We start from the raw sequence: 26,398 nt of genomic DNA on the forward strand, positions 1-26,398 counted from the left end.
CATGCAGATAAAAGATTGTCTAGTACGATGATATAACAATCTAGCATAATGATCTCTTTATTTAACTTTGTGTTTTAATGTGATTCTTAAAAGCAGTGATTTTAAAATTGGCCTTTATTTATTACTGTGCCAAATGTGTGTGTAATGCACACTAGTTTGTGTAGACTATCTAAGTTTCACAATCTAAAATTAATTTGAATAGGTAGTAAGCTGTGAATTAGGATATTTAAACTCTGTATGACTTTCTACTTTTATGCATGCTCAGGTCCTGTTGGTACAGAGTATAAATATTTTCCATCTGGGAGGAGAACTAAGAAAAATATCATCTTCAAAGTATAAAGATACATCCCGAAAACATGGTTGCTTTCATGCTCATGTGAATCTAGTGTCATAGATCTATGAAGGATTGTTCTAGATTGAAACTGAATGGAAGGCCAGGCTATTTGCAGGTTTGATGGACATGGGGTCTTGGAAATCATGGCTTTTCTGTAAGTTTGTACTGCTTGTGGAGGAACTCTTTTGCCCTGTATAGATTAGGAGGAAAATTACTCATGATGAAAAATATCCCTTGTGAAGAAAGCAATAGGACTTTCTGTGGAGGTTGTTTGGACATCTGTTGTCTAACATAGCTTCTAAAAAATCCTGAGTGAAGTGATTTGTGGCTTTTGTAGAACTGGAAATGTGCTGTCTTTGTGATGTGTGGTCTGAACTTGATCTTACATTACTTTCTCTTTCCTTTGAACTCCCATCAGTGTCACCAGCTTCCGTATTCCAGGTCAGGTCCAGGTTACAGCCCCACCTTCTCTTCCTTAATGGGGTTGAGGGAGAACGGGGGGTGGGTGGGTGGGGGGAGAATATCATTTGAGGTAGGTGTGCTTTCTATATTCAGATCTTTCCATGAAACTTCTCGCCTTCACCAGATATTCAAATGATCTTAGCCCTTGATGTGGAGGGGACTGTGGCAGAGGACTTGAGTACAGGACGCTCAGCTGGATTAGCTTTACATGCACACCTGCTCCAGTTTGTTACTTTTCTATTATTTCAGTGTCAGTTCCTTAAAGAAAGGAGAGTGTTGAAGGGTTGCCTCTGGCTTCTGTTTTATGGTCCTTTGTCGTAACTTCTGATGTTACTAATGGTTAAATTCTTGTAAAACTTGGGTCTTGAGAATCATCTTTGGCTTAAAAAGGATAATATGTGATGTAAATAAAAGAAGAAACAGACCTTTATTTATACTGGAGGAATTTTTGGTTTTAGAGTATCGTTATGAGATGGTGCAGTAATAGTTTTGTCCTTTTCTTGCTGATTTTTTTTTTTCTTTTTCCTGTTTTTCTGTGTAAGATGTGGCCTGGGAGAGTTGCATTGTTCTAAATTTTAAGACTACTATGGGTAAGTGATACAATCAAATTCTTGCAGAATATGAAGATGCAATATATATGTAGGCATGAGTGAACAGCAAAAATTGCAGGGTTTGTGTTTACCCATGAGTTTAGTTTAATTTTTTTAATACAAATTACAGTTTATTTAATCCTTCATGGAAATTGGGGTGGAATATTTTGAACGACATGAGAAATGTGAAGAATTTAGCAGCTCTTAAGCACTTCTGAAGTTTTGGAATGAAACAGGAATTAGTGGCAAGGAATATTATGAATATATATATATATGAATATTTGCTTCAGTTAGTCCTGGCAGGTAGCATAGTCTAGTAAAATTAATAAAACATGTGACTTACTGCCAAGAGTTCATGTTTATATGACTCTGGGAGTACTATACTGCCATGGGAGTAGTATACCCTTAATTTACTGTAAAAGTTGAAGACCATGAGACTTGCTTACATGAGTGGGTGTTATTTCAGCTGTTGGGAGGTAGGTGTGAGACTTGATGGTGGGTGTGACACGGATGGTGAAGTTCAGTGTTTCAGAAGTCATATATCGGAGAAGCATGGATATCCCCCCCAACTTACATATTTGTGAGGCTGGTTAAATCACTTAATTTATCTTTTATATGTGCTTACATAGACTATTTAATGAATATGCATTATATGAGAGTTTGCACGTGTATGTGTACAACACAGCTACCATGTTTGTTTTTCTAACATCATTAACTTTTTTGGCCTGTAATAAGTGAGAATTTAAATTAAAATCTAAAAATAAAGTGTAGTACAGAAAGACAGGATTAAAAAAATACTTAGGGGTTTCTGTTAAGAAGCTGATCTTGCATTCAGTGTTTGTAATTATGTTAGTACAGTTCTGTTCCCACTGCTCCATCATTTCAATATTGTAATTGTGCCTAATCTGCCTACAAATGCTAGCCCAAAAGATGTGAAAGGGAATTGAGTAGTAGCTGATGATAAAACTATTGTATGGAATGTGAAGCTTGGTAGTTTTGATTTATCAAAAATCATTTGTGTCAACTTCTCTGCTAAAGCTGAAGTGCATCATTAGCCTTCTACCGCTTGAGTGGTGATGTGAAGATCTGTATGTAGCTTCTAAAATTGCTACCCTTTGCGGAGTTTCAGATTTCATCCTGGTAGCTTGGATGTAGGCTAAATGCCATTACGATTTGCTACGTAGGGATTTACTGGTACTATTAGGTAACACTGGAGAATGCATGAGGTACTGCATTGCGCAAAATGGCTCCCTTGAGTTTCTCTGGGGTGAAAGATGACTTCAATTATTAAAATCATTAGACCAGTTGAATTTTTTTATTTAAATACTTGCTGTAAGTAGACAATTCAGACTCTCAGACCTAGTAGTTACGGAGCTATTTCAGAGTCAGAGGGCAGGCCCTGGTAAGCTGTTTTGTCCCGCACCAGCTTTTATGATATTTATACCTTGTTCCCTGCTTGTTTTGATCAAAAAGTTAGATCTGAAATTGAGTCTAGCTCATTAAGAGTTCTATTTTTAAGTTCTGGAACATGCTGTGCTAGTAATACCACACCAAGGTGCTTCTTAATGGGTTGGAGAATGGAGGAAAAACAGTTTTGTATTGTTCTGCATGGGTCAAAGCACTGCTAATGGGCTTGGATACCATAGTGATGAGTACTATAAATATTCAATATATGACCCAACAACTGGAAATGAGTTTATAAACACTAAGTTCTTTCCACTATCAAAGACAGCAGTTGAAACATTCTCTGCTGTCCCACCTCTGGCTCTGTACTCATAACTGCGCATATCAGAAAACTAAACAGACATTCCAACTGTGCTAATTTTCGTGGGATACAGAGATAGGTGGTCACCAAACTTTTTGAAGAAGAATGTAATTTTAATTGAATGTGTTCAGATTTGCTAGTTGTTTGTAAATGGTGAACCCCTCTTCTGTTTTGATATTGTCTAGGAGTTGGTGCTCAGAAGACTGGGTAGTATTACAGGTAGCAGCACTTAAAATGACACTGCAATTCTTACATCGTAGCGTATCCTTTTGTTTAAACATGAAGTCTGTGCTTGCTACTGCTGGACATTGAGTGGGTACTTGGGGAGATGTGTTGGCATTGAGCCAGCATCCCGTCTAGGTGCTAGGTAAGCCACACTGTTGGGAATTAAGATACTAAACTAATTTTTAGAATTACCATGATTAAACCCCAAAATTTTACCAAGAACGGATTTATTTTTTTTCTCTGTGTGTGTGTCTTCCTTGTGTTTTGAATGCTTTAGCATGTTTCATCTTGACTACAGAAATAATATCAAATATGCAAGATGGAGTTTAATTACAGTTATGTTCTCTGCAGTGGATCAAGTCTTTTAATCTGGGACTGTTTATATAATTTGTAGCAAGCGTTGTGCTTCATACCAGGGAGGATGGATTTGGTGGACCAGATGGTACCTGACATATATATAAGTTGGCAAAGGAACCCTTAGTGTTTCAGGATGAGAAACATTATTTTAAAGCATTTATCATAATTAATGACTTGAATTTTCTTGCTCTTGCGATTTAGTTGGATTTGTTACTTTCATTTAATTAGTGTACTAATTCATAAAATATTCTAAGTCATGGTAACGTTAGGGCACTGAATCTCTGGCATAGGCAGTGGAAGGAGAAACAGTAACTTTTTAAGAAATAATTTGCCAGTGATTGGGTGGAGAAGTAATAAACTGCTGTTTTTGGGTTTTTTTGGTTTGGTTTTTTTTTAAGAATTTTATTTCCAAAGCTAAGTATTTTCATTAGGAAAAGCTTGGAAAAAGAATGTACTGGGTGTTATGAATTTCTCTCCTAATTTGCTATCTGTTTAAGTGTGGGTTACAGTTAATATCAGCACTTTCAGCCAGCCTTTTCAAAGGACACAAATAACCTTCAATTTTCAGAATATTTCTAAAAAAAGGTGACATACAGGTTCAGATGAATAGTAACTCTCATTACTTTACAGACAGACTGCAGGTGAAGAAACACTGATAAGCATTAAGATCTGCATCTATATGCCAGGAAAACTTCAGAGTAATATTATTCAGATGGCAACATACATAGGTTTGGGGTTTTTTTCCCAGCCTTTAAAATTATCTTTTGTGACTTCTTTGATGAACATATAAGGCAGTATAGCTCCCTTGTGGAAGGGAGGCTTGTTTTTTTATGGTACAGAAATCCTCCTAAGCGTATGAGATTTAGTTCTAAATATAGCCTCTGAATTAACACTGCTAATTTTACCAGTGTATTATTCACATGTGCTTAAACTGTCGACTGTCCTCCAAAAAGAGCAAAAGTCCTTGGAGTATGTGTGAGGAAGGTGGAGGTCTTGGAGGGAGGGTTTTTTATGGGTGTTACAGAAATGTGAATCCCTCTCCTTTTTTTTTATGCTGTAGAGAAATTCTGTATTGGAAATGGAACAACACCCAGTTATTATCAGTCATAGTATCATGGCTTCACAGGTGTTTCTCAGAAAACATTAGAAGCTGGAGTCAAAATGCTGAAAGCCAGATGATGCAGGAAAATCGAGGTTTTTCATCTGTTTATTATATTGTAATCAGTTTTGTATGATGGAATTCAGTAACTTTTCCATATCTTCTTCTTGCTGCTGTTCCTTTCAGAAGTGTTACAGTTAGTAATAACAATGTCAGATTCCTTTGGCAAGTATCAAGTTTTTGGTTGCTATAGGAAAATGCTGAGGATTCTAGATGGGTGTTACCTTCCTTTCCCCTCAGTTTAGTCCTTCTTTTTGTTCTGCTTGATTTTGTGAAGTTTAAAATACATACGTTATACCAGGGTCGCCAGTATTGCTTAGTGTAGAGAGCAGTGGGAGGAAGCAGGTAAGGCTTACTAAGTGACATCAGGCTAGTTGTTGTAACACTTTGCCTTTTGACCATTTGGGAAATAAGGATAATGATGCTTAATTTTTGAAGTATAAAAACTAACTTCATTTGTAGGGTATAGAGGTATGGTCAAATCCAGTTTAAGGTTAATCCTTCCATGCCTGAGCTGGTTCCAGATGGTAGAGTAGGCTGTTTTGTTTTTTTTTTTTCATCAAAGACTTCCTGTCCAAGAAACCTTAATGGAAGGAGAGAATCTTCCATAGTAAATGAAAGGTAAAGTAACAAAGCTAAGAATGTCAAAGTTAAAAAATAGAGAGCTGGATCTACTTCTGCACTACTGCATGCAATATTGTATTTTGTTCTTTTGTGTATGTATTTTATCGTTTTTATGTTTGGGGTTTTCTGGTTTTGGTGGGGTGTGGTGTTTTTTTTTTTTTTGGGGGGGGGGGGTTAAGTGTGTGGATGTGGTATTTTTCTTTTAAATATCTTGCTTTTTCCCAAGTCTTGATAGGTAATTACATTCACCAAGACTGCTAGGTCCTCAGCAGACCTATTCCAGTTGAATATAAGCTACTGTTAACATGTTCTTCTCCATTTGGGGATCAGCATCTGAAGGGGAGAGACTGCCCCAGTGAACTAATTGTTCTTGAGGCAGCGGTTGAATTTTTGGGGTTCCTGGAGATGATTTCTGACCCTTTGTAGGGTTTGCTGCTTGATGCAGGTGTTCCCAAAGTGTATTAAGTAAATTGCCTGTGGTACATTAACTGCTTCCAAGTGGTACGTAGCAGTGACAGTGCTGTGGCAAGCTGTCTGTGTTTGGTGACCTGGCCTGACCTTTGTCTGCAGCAGAAGGAAGGAGATAGAGACAGTCTTGCTATGAAGCAGTGTGAAAGCTGCCAAGCAGTATCCTCCTGCTTTGCTGGACTGGTGGCAGCCTCACTGCTGTGGCTGCTTACACCTATTTCTGCCTGTGAAAGGATTTCTTTTTCCATCTGAGTAAAAGCTCATACACTTGTGCTCTTACTGAACATAAGCCTGTGTGATACTTGAAGGGTCACCCATTAAAGGGTTATCAAGCACTGGAACAGACTGCCCAGGGAAGTGGTAGAGTCACCATCCCTGGAGGTACTGAGATGATTTGTAGACATGGTACCAGCTTAGGGACGTAATTTAGTGGTAGACTTGGCAGTGCTAGCTTAACAGTTGGGCTCCATGATCTTCAGGGTCTTTTCCAACTTAAATGATTCTAATTTATAGTTGAGTTTGGGCAGTGTCTCTCTAAGTGAGAATATAGAGGTAAACTGGGAGGATGACTACTATGTGTAGGGCTCAACTAGGGGAAATCAGTAGAGGGGTTGGAGTATGAGGTTGGGAGAGAAAATGAGGATGAAGGTACATCCTCTCTTCCTCACTTGCATAGCCCGGTGTAAAGTTGAAAGCTGCTGCTCCTGGTAGAAAGAGCTGTTCTTGGTGGGCTGCAAACCAAGGTTCTTACCTGCTTAGTGGTCAGCAGAACGGGTACCAGATGAATCTGGATATGATATTTTTAAGCTAAAGACTATTTTAGTAGGAGCAGGGATTAAACTTCCCTTAATGCATGATGATCTCAAAAGCGTAGCCAGGAACTCCAGTCTCCTTGGAAGTTGAAAGTGAGATTTAACCTTCCAAAGTTACTTGACATAAATTGTAGGCTCGGTTTCTGCCTGTACTTATGAGTAAAATGTAAGGGATTCATACATGCTGGTCAACAACAAAGTTTTAACTGCATGGAATGATAATGTTCTGTGGGAGCACACCAGTTTTGCTGTGGTCCCTTGGGTTAGAGGGAGACTCCCCTCATGCGATTCTCTCCTCGCATGCACCTCGTTGACCCTTTGTATCTTAGGTGAGGTGGTTTCACTGCTGAAAGGCACCAGCCTAGCTAATCTGGGAATGCTGTTGTTGGAGATGGCAACTGGAGTAAGTTAGAGAGTTGGGATAATACAAGTAAATTTCCTTTGCAGCCTGAGAAAGTACTTCTGCCTGTCTTGGTATAGGAAAGTGGAGGGCAGGTATGTTCCTGCTACGGGATCTTCTCTTACAGAGGACAAAAAGAAAACCTAGGATTTTCCCCCTCTGGAGGGCAGGGGTGGATTTCTGTTCTGATTGGTCAAGTTGTGCCCATGTTTTTGGAGTCATCCCTAGCTAGGGATGAAGAAGTAATGCTATCAAGAGGGAGTATCTGATGGCTATTGAAGTAGATGGTATTTAGGGCATAGGTATTTTGCGGATTCAGAAAGGAAAGAGGACAGATACATTGTGACATCTGCAGTATTTTTTTTTCCTTCCTTTTAGCCATTGCTTTTAATGAAGGTCCTAGGGGGATATTTGCTTTCTGTATGTCTTTACTGTTAAGTGCTCGGTGTTAGAAAATGGAATTGAAAGCTGTAGATGGCCTTCGTAAAAAGGCAAATGCAAGTTAAGATCTAGCCTTTCAAATAAAAAGAAATAACCAACTGCAAAGGAAAAAAAAATATCCTTGTGGCGGTGTAAGTTTTCACTCATACTTTTATTTCAGAAAAACGAAGTTGCCTGATTACGTGACTGCTGTTCTGGAATATTGCTTTATCCTCTTATATGCGTGTGGGGGAATAGAACCTGTTAATCTAAAAATCATTCTACTTAAGTTATGTAACTTCTTAAAAATAGCTCCAGAATCCTGGAAAGAAAGATGGGTACTACAGGGTACAAAATTTCTCTTTTGTTCAGTTTCTTCTCTTTTACGTAGAGCATCCACATTTTATACATAATGTGTTCTTACTGCTTTGTTGTGGCCAGTTGGAAGTTACTCACGTGTACTCATACAGCAGGTTCTGTAGCACAGTTCTGTCAGATACTGTGTATTTATGGCAGTAATAGCAGCAAAGCTGAATGCTGGAGAGCTGCTAGGCAGAGAGGCATGCGAAGAGAAAGCAGTGAGGATGGGTTATTTCTCTGTGTGTGTGTCAGTTACTGCTGTGAAAGTTTCTTTGAAAATGTTTGTTCAGAGCATACTTTATTAAGTGGAGTTTCTAGAAATCAAAATTATATTTGAATACGTATGTGTGATAGCCTTAGGTTAATGAGGCAAAATGCCTCAGAAGGTTTAAAATCAAACCAGTTAAATCAGAAGGTTTGTTGTATTCTGGTAAAATGAGTTCATTCTTTATAGACATACTTTCATCTTAACTCATTTTTCTTCTCTAAAGATATTTCATGTGAGTTAGGTTAGACTTTGTCTTTGTAGATTTTTTTAGCAGATGGCTATTGCAAGCTTGAACCAATAACAGTTATAAATAAATTTTCTTTTCTAGTGACCGATACAGAGTAAAAATTTGCTCTTGGGCTTACCTGCTGTTTACTTTAGACTTGCTGATCAGATACAGTCTATGAGATACTTTCTGCTTCAGTTAAATACCCCATAGTTTTGTATTTGCTTCATGTGCTTTTGATGAAGCTATACTTTCACATTTCTCTACCATTGGCATCTGGAATAACTGAGTACAGTAAGAAAACCGGAATAGAATCTTGCACTGGTTGTGGGTCTGCTGTAATTATTTTTTTGTGCTGTATAATCTTTTCCTGTTAAACATCTCATCTGCTGCTCTTTGAACTGTGTGCTACTTGTTGCATGGGACTGATAGCTGACTTCATCTTGGAGTGGCAGCATCTCACCTCTATGCAGTGCTACTGTTCTTTACAGTTCTCTGTTAAATCATCTTCTCAATGTGAGCTTCATGTGAGCAAGCTAACTTGACCCAGATTTGGCTCAAGAGTGGAAAGTTATTAAATTTGTTTGAAGATGTTTCTCTTCTGGAGTTGTAGATTCCCCATCTGAGTGTTATTAGCCTAGATATTGCTAGGCAAATTGTCGCTTCACAGAAGTATTAATAGACAGTGCTGTTTTGTGTTAAATCTTAAAATACCTGTTAAGATCCCTTAAGCAGGGTGGCTGTACTTGGTCTGTATGTGATATGTTGGGGACTTGGGGGTTTTATTCTTTTTACTCTCTCCATGTATATACCTTGTGCCTGTTAAAAACTCAGTTTAATCAGAGCAAATCCCAGTTTTACTGTACTCCTCACAGGTGTTTACCTTTGTTTGTGGAATTTGTATTTGTTTTCCCCTATCAGAAACTATTGAACTGGCTTGGTACAGTCTCCCTGAAGTAAAATGTTGTAAAGCAGAAAGTGCTGTTAGATGTTGTTAGGCTTTATTTGTTATTATAAAGTATTTACATTTTGAGACTTGTAATAGTTGATATTGCCAAACAGCTAGTTTACAGGAACAGGTTGGGGTTTGTGTTTATGTTTGGGGTGGTGGTATGGGGTTTTTGGTGTTTCAGGGTTTCCCCCCCCCCTTTATTTTTTTTTTTTTTTTTTTTTTTGTGCAGAATGTGGATAACTTTACCTGATACCATCTTTCACAAAAAATAATCAGGGAAATGTATATTAATTTTTGATGAGGGTGGTTTGGATGACAGGTCTACCAAATGTCTTCAGTTAATAATGGGAACTTTAATGTGAAACCTGACTGCAGTGGAACATAGGAGAAGGCTAACATTTTCTGCTGAGCTTGTCTCTTTCCTGCATAGTGGTTTCTAAACTGATAATGTATAATCTTCAAAAAACCAAATGTATAATCTCCATTGCATTCTTCATTTTGGCACTGGTTCTGGTTTGATCACTGGTGCATAGTTCTATGGGAAGATACTCAGATTGCCTCTTGTTACCTAACTGAATTGATGGAATTAGGAATTTTGACTCAAAATGGCCACTGGAATGCAGAGATTGCTTTGCAGTGCTAAGGTGAGATCATATGAAGATGCTGTCCTTCCATGTGGTCCACTGTATTATTTAATGGGCTGTCCTTGTTGCTGGACTCTTAATAACTTCACTAATGAGGCTTTTGCTAAGTGACTGTCTTGTTGGAAGTTATGTTTGAAACCTGATGTTGGTGTACAATGCTGGCTTCTCAGGTATGGGACAGCAGGTTTTAGATAAATCAAAGCTGGAGAGTGTCTGCTGTGTTCTAATGAGAGTTGATCAAAAAGCAGACTTCTGGAAGTATTTCAGTACCCTAACTGCTATAACTGAGTACAGTCAAAGTAATAAATTTCACGGGGCATGTTCCTTGCCAATACTGTGTTCTGGGGAAATAGGTAAATCTGAGTGAAGCAAGGCAACCTTTTATGTGGTAAGCTAGAAACAGGACTTTGAATACTAAGTAATTTTCATTATGAGTACTCTTGCTCAATGGAAGGGCATGATTTTCTCTTCTTCAGTGACAGTCAGTTTCTGTGTTAAGCTTTGTTAACCAAACTCGAACATACTTGTTTCCCAGTCACCCTTTTCTCATATTATTTGAAAGCTCAGAGTGTTATCCTCACTTCTTATACTAAGTAGGATTGTTGCTATCTTGTCCCCTCTCTGGCAAACATGGGAGAAGGTGAATTTGAATTATGGAAATGAGTGAGATGTTACAAATAGAAAAAAGGGAAGTTAACTGTAGAGAAGGATAATAAACATGATACTAAATGGCCAGTTCATAAGAAGTTAGATGGGGTATGTTAGGCAAGTTTCTGTTGGAAGTATTTTCATATGTATATTGTATTCCTTCTGTTTGTAAGGATATCTGAGAATCTGTTTACCATTTGCTGGAACTCAGTGTTACCTCAGCATTTCCTTCCTTGGCTAAGTGTGTGTGCTACCCTAGTACTTCTGTGTACAGCTTTTACTCTTTCCAGCACTCTTTCTGCTCTGTTTACTAAAAAAATCCTTTAAACTCATCTTGTAGTGTTCTTTGATTTGTGTAGGGGGCCTGTGAGGCTGACCCTACCAGTTAGTTCTTCTATTTCACTACAGTAATATTGCTCAGGGGTGGTAGCTTTACCTTTATTTTATCACATCTTATTCTGTGATGATGCCATTTGAAGGGAGATAATAAAAGCAACAAAATTGCTTCAGTTTTTGAAAATTCTGTCTTAGCTGCAACCTCTTAAATTTGCATTTGTATTATTCAGGATAGTACTGTTGGCACTGTGTGAATCATTTAGATTTTAAATTACTTCAACTTATAAAACTAGCAAGATTTTAGGTACAACTTGGATTCTTTTGTTATGCAATACAGTAGATTACAGAAAATTCTATGGGAATTAGTTTGAAATAAACTGGAACTGACTTGGGGTTTGCTGTCCACTTCTTAAAACAGCTCTGATGGACACTGCCAGCATGGTAACTGCTAATGGTGGAAGCCAGTGAACTCACTTCTTTTTTCCAAGTATCATTAATCAAACTTGTTTCTGAACACCATGTGACTGTTTTTTGCTTTGAAGGCATAGATGCTACACAGGCAACTCAGTTTACTGGCAGTAAGTATTTCAGTATTTAATATTGTCTTATGTAATAAAACCTACTAGAGGCAAAATATAATTTTTGTTAGTTACTCTATTGTTTTAGTTCCTTGCTGTGAAATACAGCACTTGATAAATAATACTTAGGAATTGTTTGAGGATTTTGGGCCTTTCTTATACAGAACTTGTTAAATGTTTGAACAGTTCTCTCCTGTGTCTGTAGCACTTCCTTTTCTGCTACAACTTTCTATGACACATGCTTGTATTTATTTATTCTTTGGAAGAGATAAATTTGCAGATTTCCTCCGTTCATCTTATATTTGACATAGTAAACTTGGAAGTAATATGAACAGGGCTAGTAAAAAAAAATTGTGACAATTTCTGGACAGTAATAACAACAAAACAACCCCCCACCACCAAACAAAGAAACAAACAAAAAAACCAAACAACACCCCCCCCCCCCCCCCCCAACCAACCAACCAAAACAAACCAGCCAAACCCAAACTGTTCCTGTGATGGTGGCTGCACCCTGTAAAGGCATGCTTTTGATTCCAGAGGGTGATGAGTCAATTTCTTCAGGACTTTTTGCTAGGGTTGGCCTCCTGCCTGTCCTTTTTGAAATGTCTTGGTTCATCTGAATATCTATGTGGCATTAGGACTAGTCCACTTGGTAGGTAGGTAGGAGGGAACACGTGTATAGCACCGATACTGCTGCCATGGCGCCTCATCCCATGGCCTTTGGTTTTCTGACCAACTCCCAGGAGAGTTAGATGCTTCTATTGTTGAAGGCAGCTGTTTTGGAGATTTCTGGAAGGCAGCCACATGCTTGCATGGTGGAGTGAGATGGCCTCTTCAGTAAGTCGTATGTTGGACGCTGGAATAGCTTGTGACTTGTTTCTGGGGTCCATGCAGTTAAGAGTTATAGAGCAGTTCAGAGAAGCATTCAGAAGAACTGACATCCTATAACTAATTTAAGAGCTCTTGTACACTGAACTGTGGCCAGATTTAAGACCTCTAATTTGTATGATAGAGGCTTGATGTCCCCTGTTGATCTTCTGCTTAGTTACTAAGAATAATTCAGTTTATTTTCCTGGATTGGGTAATCTATGTCCGTGTTTTGGGGGGTGGGAGGGGAGGGCAGGAAGAGATGGTCAGCTGTTTTTAATACTGGTGTTTTTCCCCATGGTCAGGGCTTTCTAATTATACCCTAGATAAAATATCAAATTTCGAAGTCCTTCACACAAGGAAGGTTCTCTGTTTTCAGTGACACTAGATACGCATGCATCCCATAAAACCAAAATGCATATGCTGCATATGTTTGATTAGTGTTGAGGAACTGTATTAGCTGGTTGCTCTGCTATTGTTTGATAATACCTTACTGGGAGCTGCGACGAAATTGTCACTTAGAAGTGTATGTTGGAGATGGGGCTTCTTACGGCACTAGTTTCACTTGGCAGCTAAAGATGATGTTGAGGGTTACAATGAACCTTCTTTGTGTCTTGTGTGCTTTCTGTTGCCCAGCGGTCAGTCATAATGATTTTAAGTAGCTGAATGGTGGTGAGAAATGACTTCAGAGATTTTCTTCTAGTTACGATAAACCTGGTTGGCAATAGTGGTTTAAGAAGCATAGCACGGGAAAATGTAAATGAGCAGGAGGCGTTCATTAACTTTATGTTAGAGGGTTGTTTTCTTCTACCTCTTTAAGAAAGTGTCTGTTATGCTCTCTCCCTGTGATTAGGTTTTTATTAAGACCAAGATTGATATTTGTTGCATTTTTTTTTATGCCAGATACACAGTAATGCAATTGTTCAGAACTGTAACACAGGATAGGAAGAAAGCCATATGAAATGAACTTTTTTTTATACTTTATTCATTCAGTCTGCTGCTATTATGTAGTAGAAATCTTGTAGTGTGTGTTAAACAAGGATTTTTTTTTTAATTCTCTTTATTTGTGTAGTTTGGAAAGTATTGGATCAGGTATTAAAATATCATGCCTATTAGAAAAGTGCTCTAGGGAGCTTTGTGGTGGGCCCTAAAAAAAGCTAATAGGGTAATCAAAAAGCAAAATGTAACGTATAATCTTGATGCTGTTTAAAGGAAAACCAGTGGCAAGTAGCTATATACGTTTATATATATATATTTTTTTTTTTCCCTGTCTTGCCTCTAAGTTTTCATTAATGAGCGCAGTCTTAAGCATTGAAAGATTCTGGAGGCACACCAACCATGTTTAAGAGTGTAATCTTCAAATAAATTCTAGCTCAGTTAAGGGAAAACTGAGTAATGCTGAGAAGAGAGCACTTTTTTTTTTCTGAACCCTTTGCTTACCCCTGATTGTATGGAAGGGAAGAATCTGCTGCTTAGATAAAATAGTTTTTTTGGCAGGATTTGGCCAGATGGAGTTTATTCCCGTGACTACAGAAAAAGTAATGTCTTTTAAGTTCCATGGTGCTTTCTGGATTCTCCTCCATTTTCAATGACACTTCAGAATTTCATGTTTTTTGTGTTTTGAGATGTTTCAAAATGCAGGCTAGCTCTTCTTCCAGCTGAGCCTGCAGTCAAGGCAGACTGAAGCAATATGCTCCAAGAAGAAGTGTGAATTTTCTCATATGTTTCAGTAAGCATTAATTAGAAGACTAATTAGGACAAGTTGAAGCCAAAATTGCTGTGTTTGAGACAAATTTATCAGAGACATCCATCAGCTTAATTGGATGTATGTGGTATTCCAAGTTTAAATCTGCTTGAAGAGTTTAGAACCAGAAGTGAGGAAAAGAAGTTTAAATCTAACTCAGCTTAAACTTAGAGTAGAACAAGGGAAAAATGAAAATCTGCCACATATGAATAACTGTGCTCTAATAAAAGCAGGTAAAGGAGACTGTATACTTTTAATTGTTATTGGTTTTAATTCTAGTTTGAAGACTGCATGTAGGTAACATTAAGTCAGTATTTCAAACTGAAAATGCTATATTAAAAACCATAATATTTTTTTTGTTATGGAAATGTGTCTTTTACAGATACATGAATACAGGTAGGGTTTCTTCTCTTACCTTTTTCTTGCAGATGTGACGTTTCTATTCATAGAAATCTGCATAGCCTAAAACATAGGTCCCCACACTTAGTTCCTTTTGATTATTGTCTTTGGATATAAAAACCCCTGTGTCTGCTTCCTTCACAGGACTGACTTTGTGCTGTTTCAGATGCAGCTTCTGAGTAAAGTACAGTACAAAGGTTAGTTTGCTTGGGTGTTACAAAGGCAGCAGCCTTTAGCTGAGGAGTACCTGTACAAGAAGAGGTGCATTTTTCTACTGGGTGTTTTTTTCCCTGCTCTGTCTAGGAGAGTAGGAGGAGAGCAAGAGTCCCCCTGCTCTTCTGCTGCATGCTCCTAGAAAGCAGGACTCTTAACTGTGCTTTCCGTCTCATAGTGTGTATGTTTGAGACTCCAGCTCCGTCATGTCATACCTCTTTCACCTTCTTGTCACTGCTTTGATGTCCTTAGTAAGAGATGATTGAGTACTTTTATTTCTATTGCAGAGCAGGGCTGGAAGCTGGCGGCCCCTGCTACACAGTAGCAAGGTGTACCTGATTGGTAGTGGCTATCTGTGCGTCTACTGTGCCACCAGAGAAGATGGGAAAACAGAGCTGACAGAAGCTGATACTGTACCTGGCACAGGCAGATTGGTTACATGTGGTGGGCATATCACGTTTTTGGGAACTTGTAGCGTTGCATAGCACTGTCTCATGCTACAGTAGCTGTGGGCACAAATGTCTTTGGTCAGAAGACCATGATTCCTTCCACTTGAAATTAGTTGTGTGGCCTTCTGTCTTCCTCTTTAACATGCCACCTCTTGTGCAATATCAAGACAGAAAAAACAGCCAAGAAAAATGTTTCGTTCTGCAATATAGAATTTTCAGGAAGAAGTGTAGGGAGGACAAAGGTCTTTCATCTTGCATATAAAACAAAAGAAGATACCTCACATCTATTAGCAACACGATCCATATCTTAACAGGCTGGTGGTATTCTACTCTCAATTCCACTTCTTCTAGTGTGAGTATCCTGTGTGTATTTTATTCATAGGGTGCTGATGATGGCCATAACTCTTAATCTGTTGGTCCATTTTAACCAGATGTGACAGTTTTGTCAAGTCTTAAAAGATACCTATGTTCTGTAACTGTTGTGAAAGTAGGTGGCTGGGCAGAGGCAAGAGACAACGTGGTGTAAGCTTACACTTTGAAACAGGAGGGTACACAGTGGGACAGTGGCTAATTAGGAGGCAGGAAGGCTTTAGTGTGAATTTTTGCCTTCTTAGGAGCCCAGGCTCCTTCAGGAACTGGAAGACAAGTATGTAATAAACAGTTATCAATCAAGGAACTGTTTATTTTGTGGACTATAATGCATTTTTCTCATGAGGAGTGTGGCTGTAGGGCTATATTTTGTGTTGTGCTGCAAGTACAAGGAGTGAGGAAGTTGGGTCCCAAATAGGGAGGAGTATTTAAGTTGGGAGTTAAGGATATTTTTATTTGGATGTGTAGAAAAAGAAGTGCTGCTATTTTTAGAAGTTGTTGCACCATTAGAAGCTGTCTTTCTTGTCTGTGGCATATATTGAGTCAAAGATATCTTTTGAAGGTGTGTCCAATCAATAACATGTTCTGGCTTTCACCAAGTCACATTGATCTAGTGTAGCCATCAAACTGGGTATGCCAGTTGTACTTCTAGAGCAGTTTTTCTTTTTTTTTTTCTTGTTCCACTATGAACTCTTGTACCAGCAGAAAAATCCCAAAGAAATATGTTCTCTCTACTGGAGGATGAGATAAATAAGAAGTGTATCTGTCTTGCTTTTGGCAACAAGGACCCCAAAAGAATCTTTAAATTAGAGCAATTTCATTTTGTCTATCTGCCATGAATCTAATGAGCAGTATGAGCCTGCTAAGATGCAGGCATGTGACTGGTGGGAGCTGATCCTCAAATGAGAGGATTAGGTGTTTATTTCTGGTTGTCCACAACCTGTAATGCTAAGCACATGTCGCTGGGCATGAGTGCTCTCAGCCAGACCCTAGTAACCTCTCCTTTACCTCTCTCATCTTTGCTTTTCCATCCCCCTCCTAAGTATTGCCTCACCGACTTCTCTGTTCTTGATATTTCAGTTTGGAATAGATTTCAGAAGCTATGCTACACACACAGTTTCTGTGTGGTATTGTGTTTGGGTCTGTAAAGAACATAAAACCTAAATGGAACATGACATTTTTCAAAATCTTGGTTTTTAGCAAATCGCCTGGGGATGTGTTCTGGTTAAACTCCAGCTGGCAACTAAGCACCACACAGCTGCCCACACTCTCCCTCTCCCCTTGGTGGAATGAGGGAGAGAACTGGAAGTGTAAAAAGTGAGAAAACTCCTGGGTTGACATATAAAAGCAGTTTAATAATTGGAAAAAAAAAATGAAAAGTAACAGAGAATTAAACCCAAGAAAGGCAAGTGGTGTAAATGGAGACAGTAGCTCTCCACCAGCTGACCAGTGCCCAGCCAGTCCCTATTCAGCGGTCCCCTGCCAACCTTCCACCTAGCTTTATTGCTGAGCATGATGTCATATGGTGTGGAATATCCCTTTTGGTCAGTTGGGGTCAGCTGTCCTGGCAGTGTCCCTTCCTAACTTTTTGTGCACCCCCAGCCTACTCGCTGGTGGGGTGATGTGGGAAGCAGAAAAAGGCCTCAATGCTGTCTAAGCACTGCTCAGCAATAACAGAAGACATCCCTGGATTATCAACACTGTTTTCAGCACAAATGCAAAACATAGCCCTGTACTAGCTACAGTGAAAAAAATGAGCTCTACCCCAGCCAAAACAGGAAGCGTAGTTTGAAATCAGTGAGATCCAAAAGGGATGAATAGCTCCGCCTAAGAGGTTGTAATTAAACTGGCTTATCTCCAGCACTGCCATTTTACAAAGTGCATTTAGTGAACTGTTTTGCCTTTAAAAAATGAGAAGAGGGGTGATGGAAAAGGAACCAGTCCTGGGGCTCCTGAATTGTGATATCTCTGTGGTTTGTGATATAGAGGCTACTTAATATTACGTGGCGTGGGAGAGAAATCTAGCCAGCCACCTTAAAGCTGTGGAATGATCGCTGCCTTCTGCTTGCAGCCTGAGAACTGTATCTGGAGATGCTGTCGCTACTACTTAGTACAGTTCTCTTTTTCTTGTAAATGTGGCACCTGAGCAAAATAAAATTATCTCCTGCTTTAATAGGTTTCCATTCTCATAATCTTGAATGTGTTTACATTTGAATTGTTTTGTTAAGAAACTAGTTTCCTTCTATTTTTGCATTTCATCTTGAATTTGATGTTTTGTTCTCTGGGGACTGATGATACGAGTTCTGTATTGTACTTATTTATGTGATAAATCTCTCTTCCCAGATCATTCAACTTCAAGTGGTACATCATCGTTTAAGCCTAGCCGATCACTGGTTTCTATTCCCACTGCCCATGTGATGCCGTCTAATGCCAGCACTTCACTTTCCAAACACAGGGAAGCTTTCAAGTCTGATGGCTCAAAATGGAACACAAGCTTTGTACGGTCAGGAGGAGGCAGAAATCAGGGTGCCCTGGACAACTCTCTTGACATGAAGGATGCAAGACCTGTAAGAAAATGGTCCTCCTTGTCTAAACTCAGCTCACCAAATACCTTTAGCCAAGATGGTAGCAGTCATTCCGTAGACTCCAGGACTAGTATGGACAAAGCTGTGTCACCACAACTAAGGACAAATGGGCCAAGTTGTCTGCATGATAGCATGGAGTTGCTAAAAATTGAGGACAAAGAAATGGGGAAAAAACTATCTTCTCTACGGGACTGCAAATACAAATTTGAAACGTGCAGCAAAGACGACTTTGTTTCAGATTCCTCACATAGGAGACATGCCTTAGACTTGACCTACAGTGCCTTACCTGAAAGCAAACCTACAGCTGCCGGTTGTGAAGCTTTTGGACAGAGATATGCAAATCTGGGACAACAGGCTGTGAGTGGAGCTCCCATACAGCCAGCAGTGAGAACTCAAATGTGGCTTAAAGAACAGTTACGTGCAAATCCGCAGGACTGCAGGACTGCTGAGGAGCCCTACAGCGTTGCTGCATGGCATGTGCAGCAGCTTGAAGATTTTAGAACAGGAGGTGAACAGCCTGTACAGGTAAGGCCGAAGCTTGGTGTTTGCTGCCATCATGTGGCATCATGTGTTACACCTGAGGCATCAGGCAGCCTTGAATAAAACAGGGAAGGGAACCGGTCCTCTTGACCAGGTGGTGTTTTTAAACTTTGATTAGGGATGCTGCTGCTTGTTTCTCAATATTACCTGAGTGACAGACAGTTTTGCTTTGGTTTTTTTTATGGCGTCTGCTTATAGTTTCCTCTGATTCATTGTGCCGTGGCTGGATGAGACTAGCATCTCTTCTGAAGACGCAGTGAGACGTTCGTCAAATAACATTTGCAGTAGCTCTGAAGAGAGTTGTTGGTCACAGCATAGTGGGGGAAGTTTGAATATATTTTGATCTGAATGGGTTTACAAAGAGTCTGCATTTATGCATTCAGCAAAATGAGAATGAGTTTTGCATACTGCAAGGATGAGTGTTTAATATTTCCATGCCTAGCACTTATCAAACTGAATTTAGTTTTTATTCCTGCTTATTTTTTAACTAATGAGAACCAACTAATAGTAGTCAATGAATCTGGTTTATTTAAATAACATAATATGTAGTTTTTATGTGTCATTCTGCAAGTGTTTTCATATACAGAACATCAAGCATGTGGTTTTAAGAGACAGATAACCCTTTTGGACATGATGATTCATAATATTTTTTTCCAGCTCTTCCCCTAATGGGAAGAGATAGCTTGTGAAGGAAGGCAGTGTTTTAAATCTAGACGTTCAGGGTTACCTGTGTAGGTAAACTTGGCTTGCCAAAAAATGCCAAACAGATCACAATATTTAAGTTTTCCCCTACCTTGAAAGGCGTCTTAAGGTTAGGCTAGGCTATTACCTGAGCAGAGATAATTGTACGTGAAAATTACTCATTTTCTCCAGCCTGAAGATATATTTTAGCACAACTCGTTTTAAGTTACTTAATTTTTATTTTTCCTTCCACTGTATATTGAAGGAAAGACTGAAAAGTTTAGATGTTCTCAAGATCCTAGTTTTGCTATTAATGGTGATCTGGATTTTTTAACTTAAAAAAATTTAAGCCAATTAATATGCCCAAAGTAACAGTAACCCGTAAGGGTGTCTTTAAGAACCTGATGTTGTTCCAGGTAGCCACCCTTTACTATCCTTATTACTACAGAAACCTTCATCTTTCTCTAAGTGCTCTGAAGATTTTTGAATTCGAGAAATTACCCAGGTAGAGAGCAGGGACTGATAGGGTCCTCTTGGAGTCAAAGTGACAGCAGCTGGCTTGCTGCTGGGGCTGGGTTGGGGGCACTGCCAGCAGGGCTTTTGGCAGCTGGCAGTTACTAGCGGTGTCAAGGAGCACATGAGGGGTTTGGGAAGCGACAGCAAGGAAATGTGGAGATGCTCACTCCATCCATTCATTCACGTCTTCCCAAACACCTGAGACGTGTAGCTGGCTGCAGCTGTCAGCAGTGCTGTCTCTGAGGTTTGTGTGCAGGTTACTGTGCCTGGTGGTTCGTTTCTTGGATATAAATATATATTGAGAGCAAGCTTTATTCTTCTTCATTTAGGTGTATGTCTCTTCATCTTTTACATACCTTTCACAACACTTTGTTTAGGATGGGTGTTTTAGGAACTCTCAGTTTAGGTCAAAACAACTCCCAGCTTTTTGCACACCTCACAGATGCTTTCTGACTCGGATTGTGATGAAATACAGTGTCTCCTTTTTGTACGAAGATTAAGTTTCACGTTTGAAACAGATTAAACCTTACATGTGTTACGTGGTTATCCAAACGCTTCCGTTCCTGCCGGCAGGGATGCGAGCTGTGTTTTGAGGAGAGCCAACAGACGGAGCACGGGCATCATTTATCTTTTTGGCTGAAATCGTGAAATGGTGCTGCACCTTCTCAGGTTTTTGAGGTTGTAAGATTATAGGATGAAGTTTTGCCTAAAACTTTGTTTTCTTGCTCTTGTTATCAATACTGATACAGATGTAAAAATATATATGTTACAGGATCCATGTAGCCCCTGGCTTGGGAAGCTGTGATTCATTCCGTCATCTGTGTGGTCAGTCCTGGCAAACAGGGGAAGTCCTTGAAGCTGTGGCCTTTGCTCTGCTTGCCCTGGGGGGCCGCAGGGAGCCTGACAGTAACTGGGGGCACAAAGGGGTGTGGAGGAGGTGCCTGGTAGCCTTACCAAGCACTTCCATTGGTATGATTCGGAGTTGTGCTGATGGACCTTGAAATGTGATCTCTTACATTGCCACAAGTAAGAAGATGGGATTGTGAAATAGGACCTGGAGAAAGAGAAAGTTAAAGCACATGCAGGTGCAGTGAGCCTTTGGGCTCTTACTTCGGGCTCTGCTGGCCCTGCCTGCCAGCCCTATCTTTTTGCCAGAGGTTACAGTTGTAAGGAGAAGGGATGCCAGAAGAGGTGAAGAAAGGAGAATGATTCTTCCTGTCTTGACACTTGTTTCTTCAAGAAACCTCAGCAAACTTGTGCTATGGGTTTTGAGGGTTTTTTTTCCCCAAAGATCACCATCTATGCCCCTGGGAACTGATACACTATTATTTCTGAGAAACCAAGAAAACTACAATCCTAAGTGGAATATATATACATAGGAAAGAAAGAGAGCAGAATGCATAAGATTTTGCTAGAAGAAGTTGATTTATAAAAGTGGAAAATGCCACACCTTTATAGAAACTTTTAAAACTTTTCTTTTCCTCTTAGTGGGGATTATTTTTACCTTTTTGCTTTTAATATGTATGTATGCTGATGGGAATGCAGTGGTTTTTACAGGACCGAAAAATGTACAGTTTGTCATCACTTCACTTGAAAGCTACCATTGCCATGAACAGAAAACAAAATGAACTTTGCTTCTGACAATCTAGGTTGGCTTTGTGTACCTTTAAGGTAGGCTGGTAGGAGGAGACACTATAGAGGGCAGCCATCACGAATGAATTAAGAATAAACTCTGACAATTTTCTGAGTTGATTTTGAGGACTGATGGTTCAGGAACAGCTGTTCGACTTAATACAGTCTACAGATAAATTCTTATGCCCTGATGTAGACTGATATAGACAGCTTACCCCCACAAAAATCTGAATTAAGAGTTTATTTTTATAAAATCAGACAAGCTTTGTATTTAAGTTTACTGTAAAAGAGAGTGTATTGCAGCCCTTAAAAACTGTTCTGAGCTTAATTACTCTTGAAATTAAGATTCTCTGCTTTCTTAATAGTCTGAATTTGACTGAACTCGGCATCTACGTGTTGTTCTTTTGTTACACTTTGCTTCCTGAATTAAAAATCCTATAACTGTAAACTGTGGTTTTTAAAACGAAATATTTATGGCACGTTGTAAGGGAAGCTCAGAGTAGAAAACCTACAGCTAAGTTGAGATTCTCTTTCAGGACATGGTCAGATTTGCAACTGCAGAAAAGATGCTGTGGATCAACAGAACACCTCTTCAGAGAAGGTGCATTGTTTAGCAGTGGGTGTGATGTTTGTACGTTATGGAAATAAATCTCCAAGGTGGATCCGGTCTATGATTATTGTGTAATATCATGGAGTTGTATATGACAATTCTTTTCTCTAGCTAATGTGTACTGTTTAACACGTATGCTTTCTGAAGACAAACAGTCTATGCATTTCCAATGAACAGATTTTTAACAGTGCTTCAATGAAAATAATCTCCATGCAGAATTTATATTGCACCATCACTTAATTATTTCCAATGTACAGCTGATCTTTCAGCAGACATTATCATTGTAATAGTCTTTATTATTTTTTTCTTTTTTTCTTTTTAAAACCCTTAAAGTAAGGAAGTCTGTGATCAGGTCTGTGTGAAGGGGAAAAGTGCTTACAATACACAGCAGCAGTTTCTACTTGCTGAACTGGGAGGCCATACAAATCTGGCCATACAAGTCTGCATTAAAAGGCTATGTTTTCATGTAAAGGCATTTCTTAAAGCCTGATCCTATTATCTGAATGCATCTAGGTACATACTGTGTGCTAGTCTAGAGATCAGGTTTAAAATGAAAGCATGCCTTTTAAAATGGTGGGTGGTGGAATAAGAAGGAAGGTTTCAGAAGATCGCATATCTGCTTATTAGCTGTGTACAATGTTGTAAGCATCACAGGATGAATCTCTGTCTTTTCCAGTGTATGGGACACCTGCATGATTTCATCATGAACTTGTATCAGAATATAGCAGAGATAATAGATGGGCACCGCTGAAGTGCATCTTTTTCCTTTAATGTATCTGGTTTACTGTTCTTTGTCTTTTGTTTTTTTTAAATGAGGAAAACTGCATTGATCATACCGTATATATAAAAGTTAATTTTTAATGCATTGAGAAATTTAGAGATATTGGAACAATCTTAATTTCCAAACACAGAAGGAAGGAATTAAACTGCATACATACCTAAACATTGGTAAACAAAAGTTGTAAAACTTCAATTGAAAAAAAAATTTATAACATTCTTCAAACAGTATTGTCATCACAGAAAACTTTATTCTTGAACATCAATGCAAAGCTAGTTTTTCTTTTAGTTATCTGGTCTTCCAGGACCCAAAATTATTGATACTAACATTTTTCCTGTGTCATGCTTTGATGAAACCATACTTTTCACAAGATACAATTTTTTAACATGAAGAATTACTACCTTTAGTTAGTAGAGTGAGCTCTTTCACTGTGAATCACACTTAAGCTTTTACGTTCTGTTCCTTTTGCTGTGAAGTTAGTAGTCCAACAACTGGTATTGTTTGTTACTAGTGCATATGTGGGCTCAGTCTGGAGTAAGTGCTAGCAGATGATGGGAAACCAAACTTGGACCATGCTTGACTGCAAAAAGAGTCTTGGCTTTGGTTAACTGGTAAACTTGCCAATTTTATATGTCATCTCAGGAAAATGCATGTTTCCATTTCAGCAGCGTATTTCAACATTTGTTGAAGATTCTGTAATTTTCATTGCTGGCTGAGAGGAGGCTGCTGGGGTTGTTTCTTGAGTTTGTTTCTACGTGCCAATGGCAGAGTTTCTTAGAGGCTTCTTTTTTACATGATTTTGAGTCTGGAGATATGTGATTGGTGGCAGTACAATAATTGTTCTCATTTTATTCAAAAGGAATTTGTAATTTTTATTTTTTGTCGGGGCTAACTCATTTATCTAATTCTAGCTATTAAACTGTCACAGTGGTTTCCCTAAGATAGGGAAAGTTTAGAATATACAGAAGAGCATACAGACCATAAGCTTTGTACAGTCACGAGCGGTGTATTGGTGAATAGTCATTTGGTTGGGAAAAACATTTTTACTCTTCTTTAGACTAGGGTGGGCTTCGTATTAGTTAGTTTCTGTGGTTTTGATATGCTTCAGGCCATCTTTGTGAACAGTCAGCAGAAATCCTCCTAATTAATATACAACTACATAACTGTTACAGCGTATGTCCCTTGTATATACATTTACAGATTATTTTTTTAAGATACAGTAATGTGGCTGTGCAACGTTTTCTGCTTTAAATGCAGACAGGAATTTATATGACTATATCAACATAAAGTTAGAGATACATAGTTTGCAGAAGCTATTTTAGATGTTTATTGCACATATTTTAAAGCAGATGAGAGAAAAGCTTTCATTTTAACTATCTGTGCTGCCTAGCTAATTGTGCTGGCTTTGGCTGGGATGGAGTTAATTTTCTTCATAGTAGCTGAAGAAAATTGACTCTTTCCCAGCCAAAACCAGCACACTAACTCTGCCTGGGCTTTGGGGCAGGTAGCACAGAGTGGAAGGCTGATGCCTGTTAATGGCAGGACTCGCATAAACTTTGTTTTCCTAGGTGTACTGCCTTTTCCTGTGGAAAGTCTTTTTGTAGATCCAGTTTAGATCGGTATCTTCCAGACAGCAGTGATCATCTGGAAATCCTGAGTGTGAACATGAGCAGGTCACTCTGTAATATACTCAGCACATGTAGGAAGTGCTGGATCACAGTATATGTGCTGAAGGAGGGATGTACTGTTGGCAAGACAAAGCTGGAAGCTGGGACTTCCCCCACCCCATAAGCAACATCTGCCTCTTTTGCATGTGTGCTAAAGACTATTAGTAGGTGTATGTATAGCATTAAGTTTACTGGACAATGCATATATGTTGGTGCACTTTGTTCCCACATTGTACTTGGGGAAAGAGAGATGCTAGGAGTATGCTGTTTGGCCCCCAGTGTAATGTATGAAATCTACTTCTGGCCACCGCCTTTCCCAGCATCTCTCAGGTACGTAGAGCTACCTTCTGGGCAAAAACTTCTAGCAGAAGTGAGCTCTTCTTCGTTACTGTTCTTCCCAGGGACCTGTGGGGAAAGTACATCATCCTGTAAAAGGCCATCGGAGAAGGTCCTGTAAGAAGCTCAGGTTGCGTGCTTAAAGTGAGGACAGACTACGGACTGCATGATTGCAGTGGCGAGTAGCAAGTGGTACGGCAAATACAGCTTGAGGGCTCCCGTGCTGCACACTTGACCTGTGCGTAAGTGGTAAATCCAGCTTACTGAGGCTGTAGCACGCTTCTTGCAGTTGTGCAGATGCACCTGCTGCTGGTGTATGTGTCAGTGTTCAGGGCTTCCTAGGTAAAATTACAGTAACCCTGGTTAATGGTGGTTGGGTTTTCAGTTTTGACAGCTGCTTCTTTTGATACTGCTGGATAACACTAATGGCTTCTGGCTTTTAAGATGTTGCTGTAAACTGTAGATGGTCAAAAAAGGTATAACTAATAACTATGTTTTCATATATAAACCTATCCCCATTTCAGCTGCTGCAGGCTGCTTTTCATGGCTATCCTTGTTTCCATCTCTACAGTGTCTGTGCTTTTGCTCTCCACAGGTAATTTGATGCATGCTGTCAACCTAGTTTTGTTCTGCTTTCTTGCTGTGTCCATGTCATTTCCCATGAAATACATGTTCTACAGAAATCCCATTTTAAAATTTTGATTTCTGCTGTCCCCTTCTGTAGAAATTACGTTCTGTGAATGTTGCAAATCTTTTGTAGATTTTTAAATACAAGTCAGCTGTACCAGTGAGAAAACTACAGTAACTTCTGACGCATACCTGGATTTCTTCGGGTACTCAGCAAGGCTCTAAGTACTTTCTTTACTCAGTGGCAAATTGATAATTGTGTACAGCTTTTAAGTATTGCTTTCTGATAATAAAGGTATATGAACGCTTTGCAGGTATTTTAGTCTCTGCAGCCTTTGTGTATTCATATTGTTTGAAGTGTCTACATGATAGTTACAAAACCCTCAAAACAAGATTTGAGAAGGAAGCAGAGCCTCACAAAGGTTCACATCAGCTTCACAAGGATAAATGCAAGCACCAGAACCAAGACAATAAGCAGAAAATTGAGTAGCAGGTTGAGACCTCTGTTGTTAGCAAGATCCATAGCGTGCATGAGTCTGCCCTCTTGTGCTCGCAGCAGACTGTTTATTGTAGCTCTGGGGTGCTCCTTCAGTAGCAAGCAGTGTAGATTCACATGAACTTCCTTGTGTCCTCAGCTGTTCACCTGTTTTTAGTTTCTGCTGCTTAAGAAAAAAAGTTTACAGTAACTACTTGTTCCCTGTACCACCCCACCCCCCAAAAAAGGAATCTGAATGCTCCTACAAGTCTTATTTTTCCA

General features: G+C 39.2%; 1 protein-coding gene across 6 annotated transcripts in view; it reads left to right on the top strand.

Annotated features, from left to right (window-relative positions):
• CEP85L (centrosomal protein 85L) overlaps positions 1-26,398 on the top strand; it is a 154,815-nt gene that overhangs the window by 65,409 nt on the left and 63,008 nt on the right. For all 6 annotated transcript variants that reach the window (XM_080389523.1, XM_080389521.1, XM_080389526.1 and 3 more), the window contains one exon: positions 18,013-18,779. In XM_080389523.1, coding sequence (XP_080245649.1) covers positions 18,013-18,779 — 767 coding nt within the window. The remainder of the gene's footprint in view (positions 1-18,012; positions 18,780-26,398) is intronic.

The sequence above is a fragment of the Falco punctatus genome (genome assembly GCF_963210335.1).
Source record: "Falco punctatus genome assembly, chromosome: 5".
Taxonomy (NCBI): domain Eukaryota; kingdom Metazoa; phylum Chordata; class Aves; order Falconiformes; family Falconidae; genus Falco; species Falco punctatus.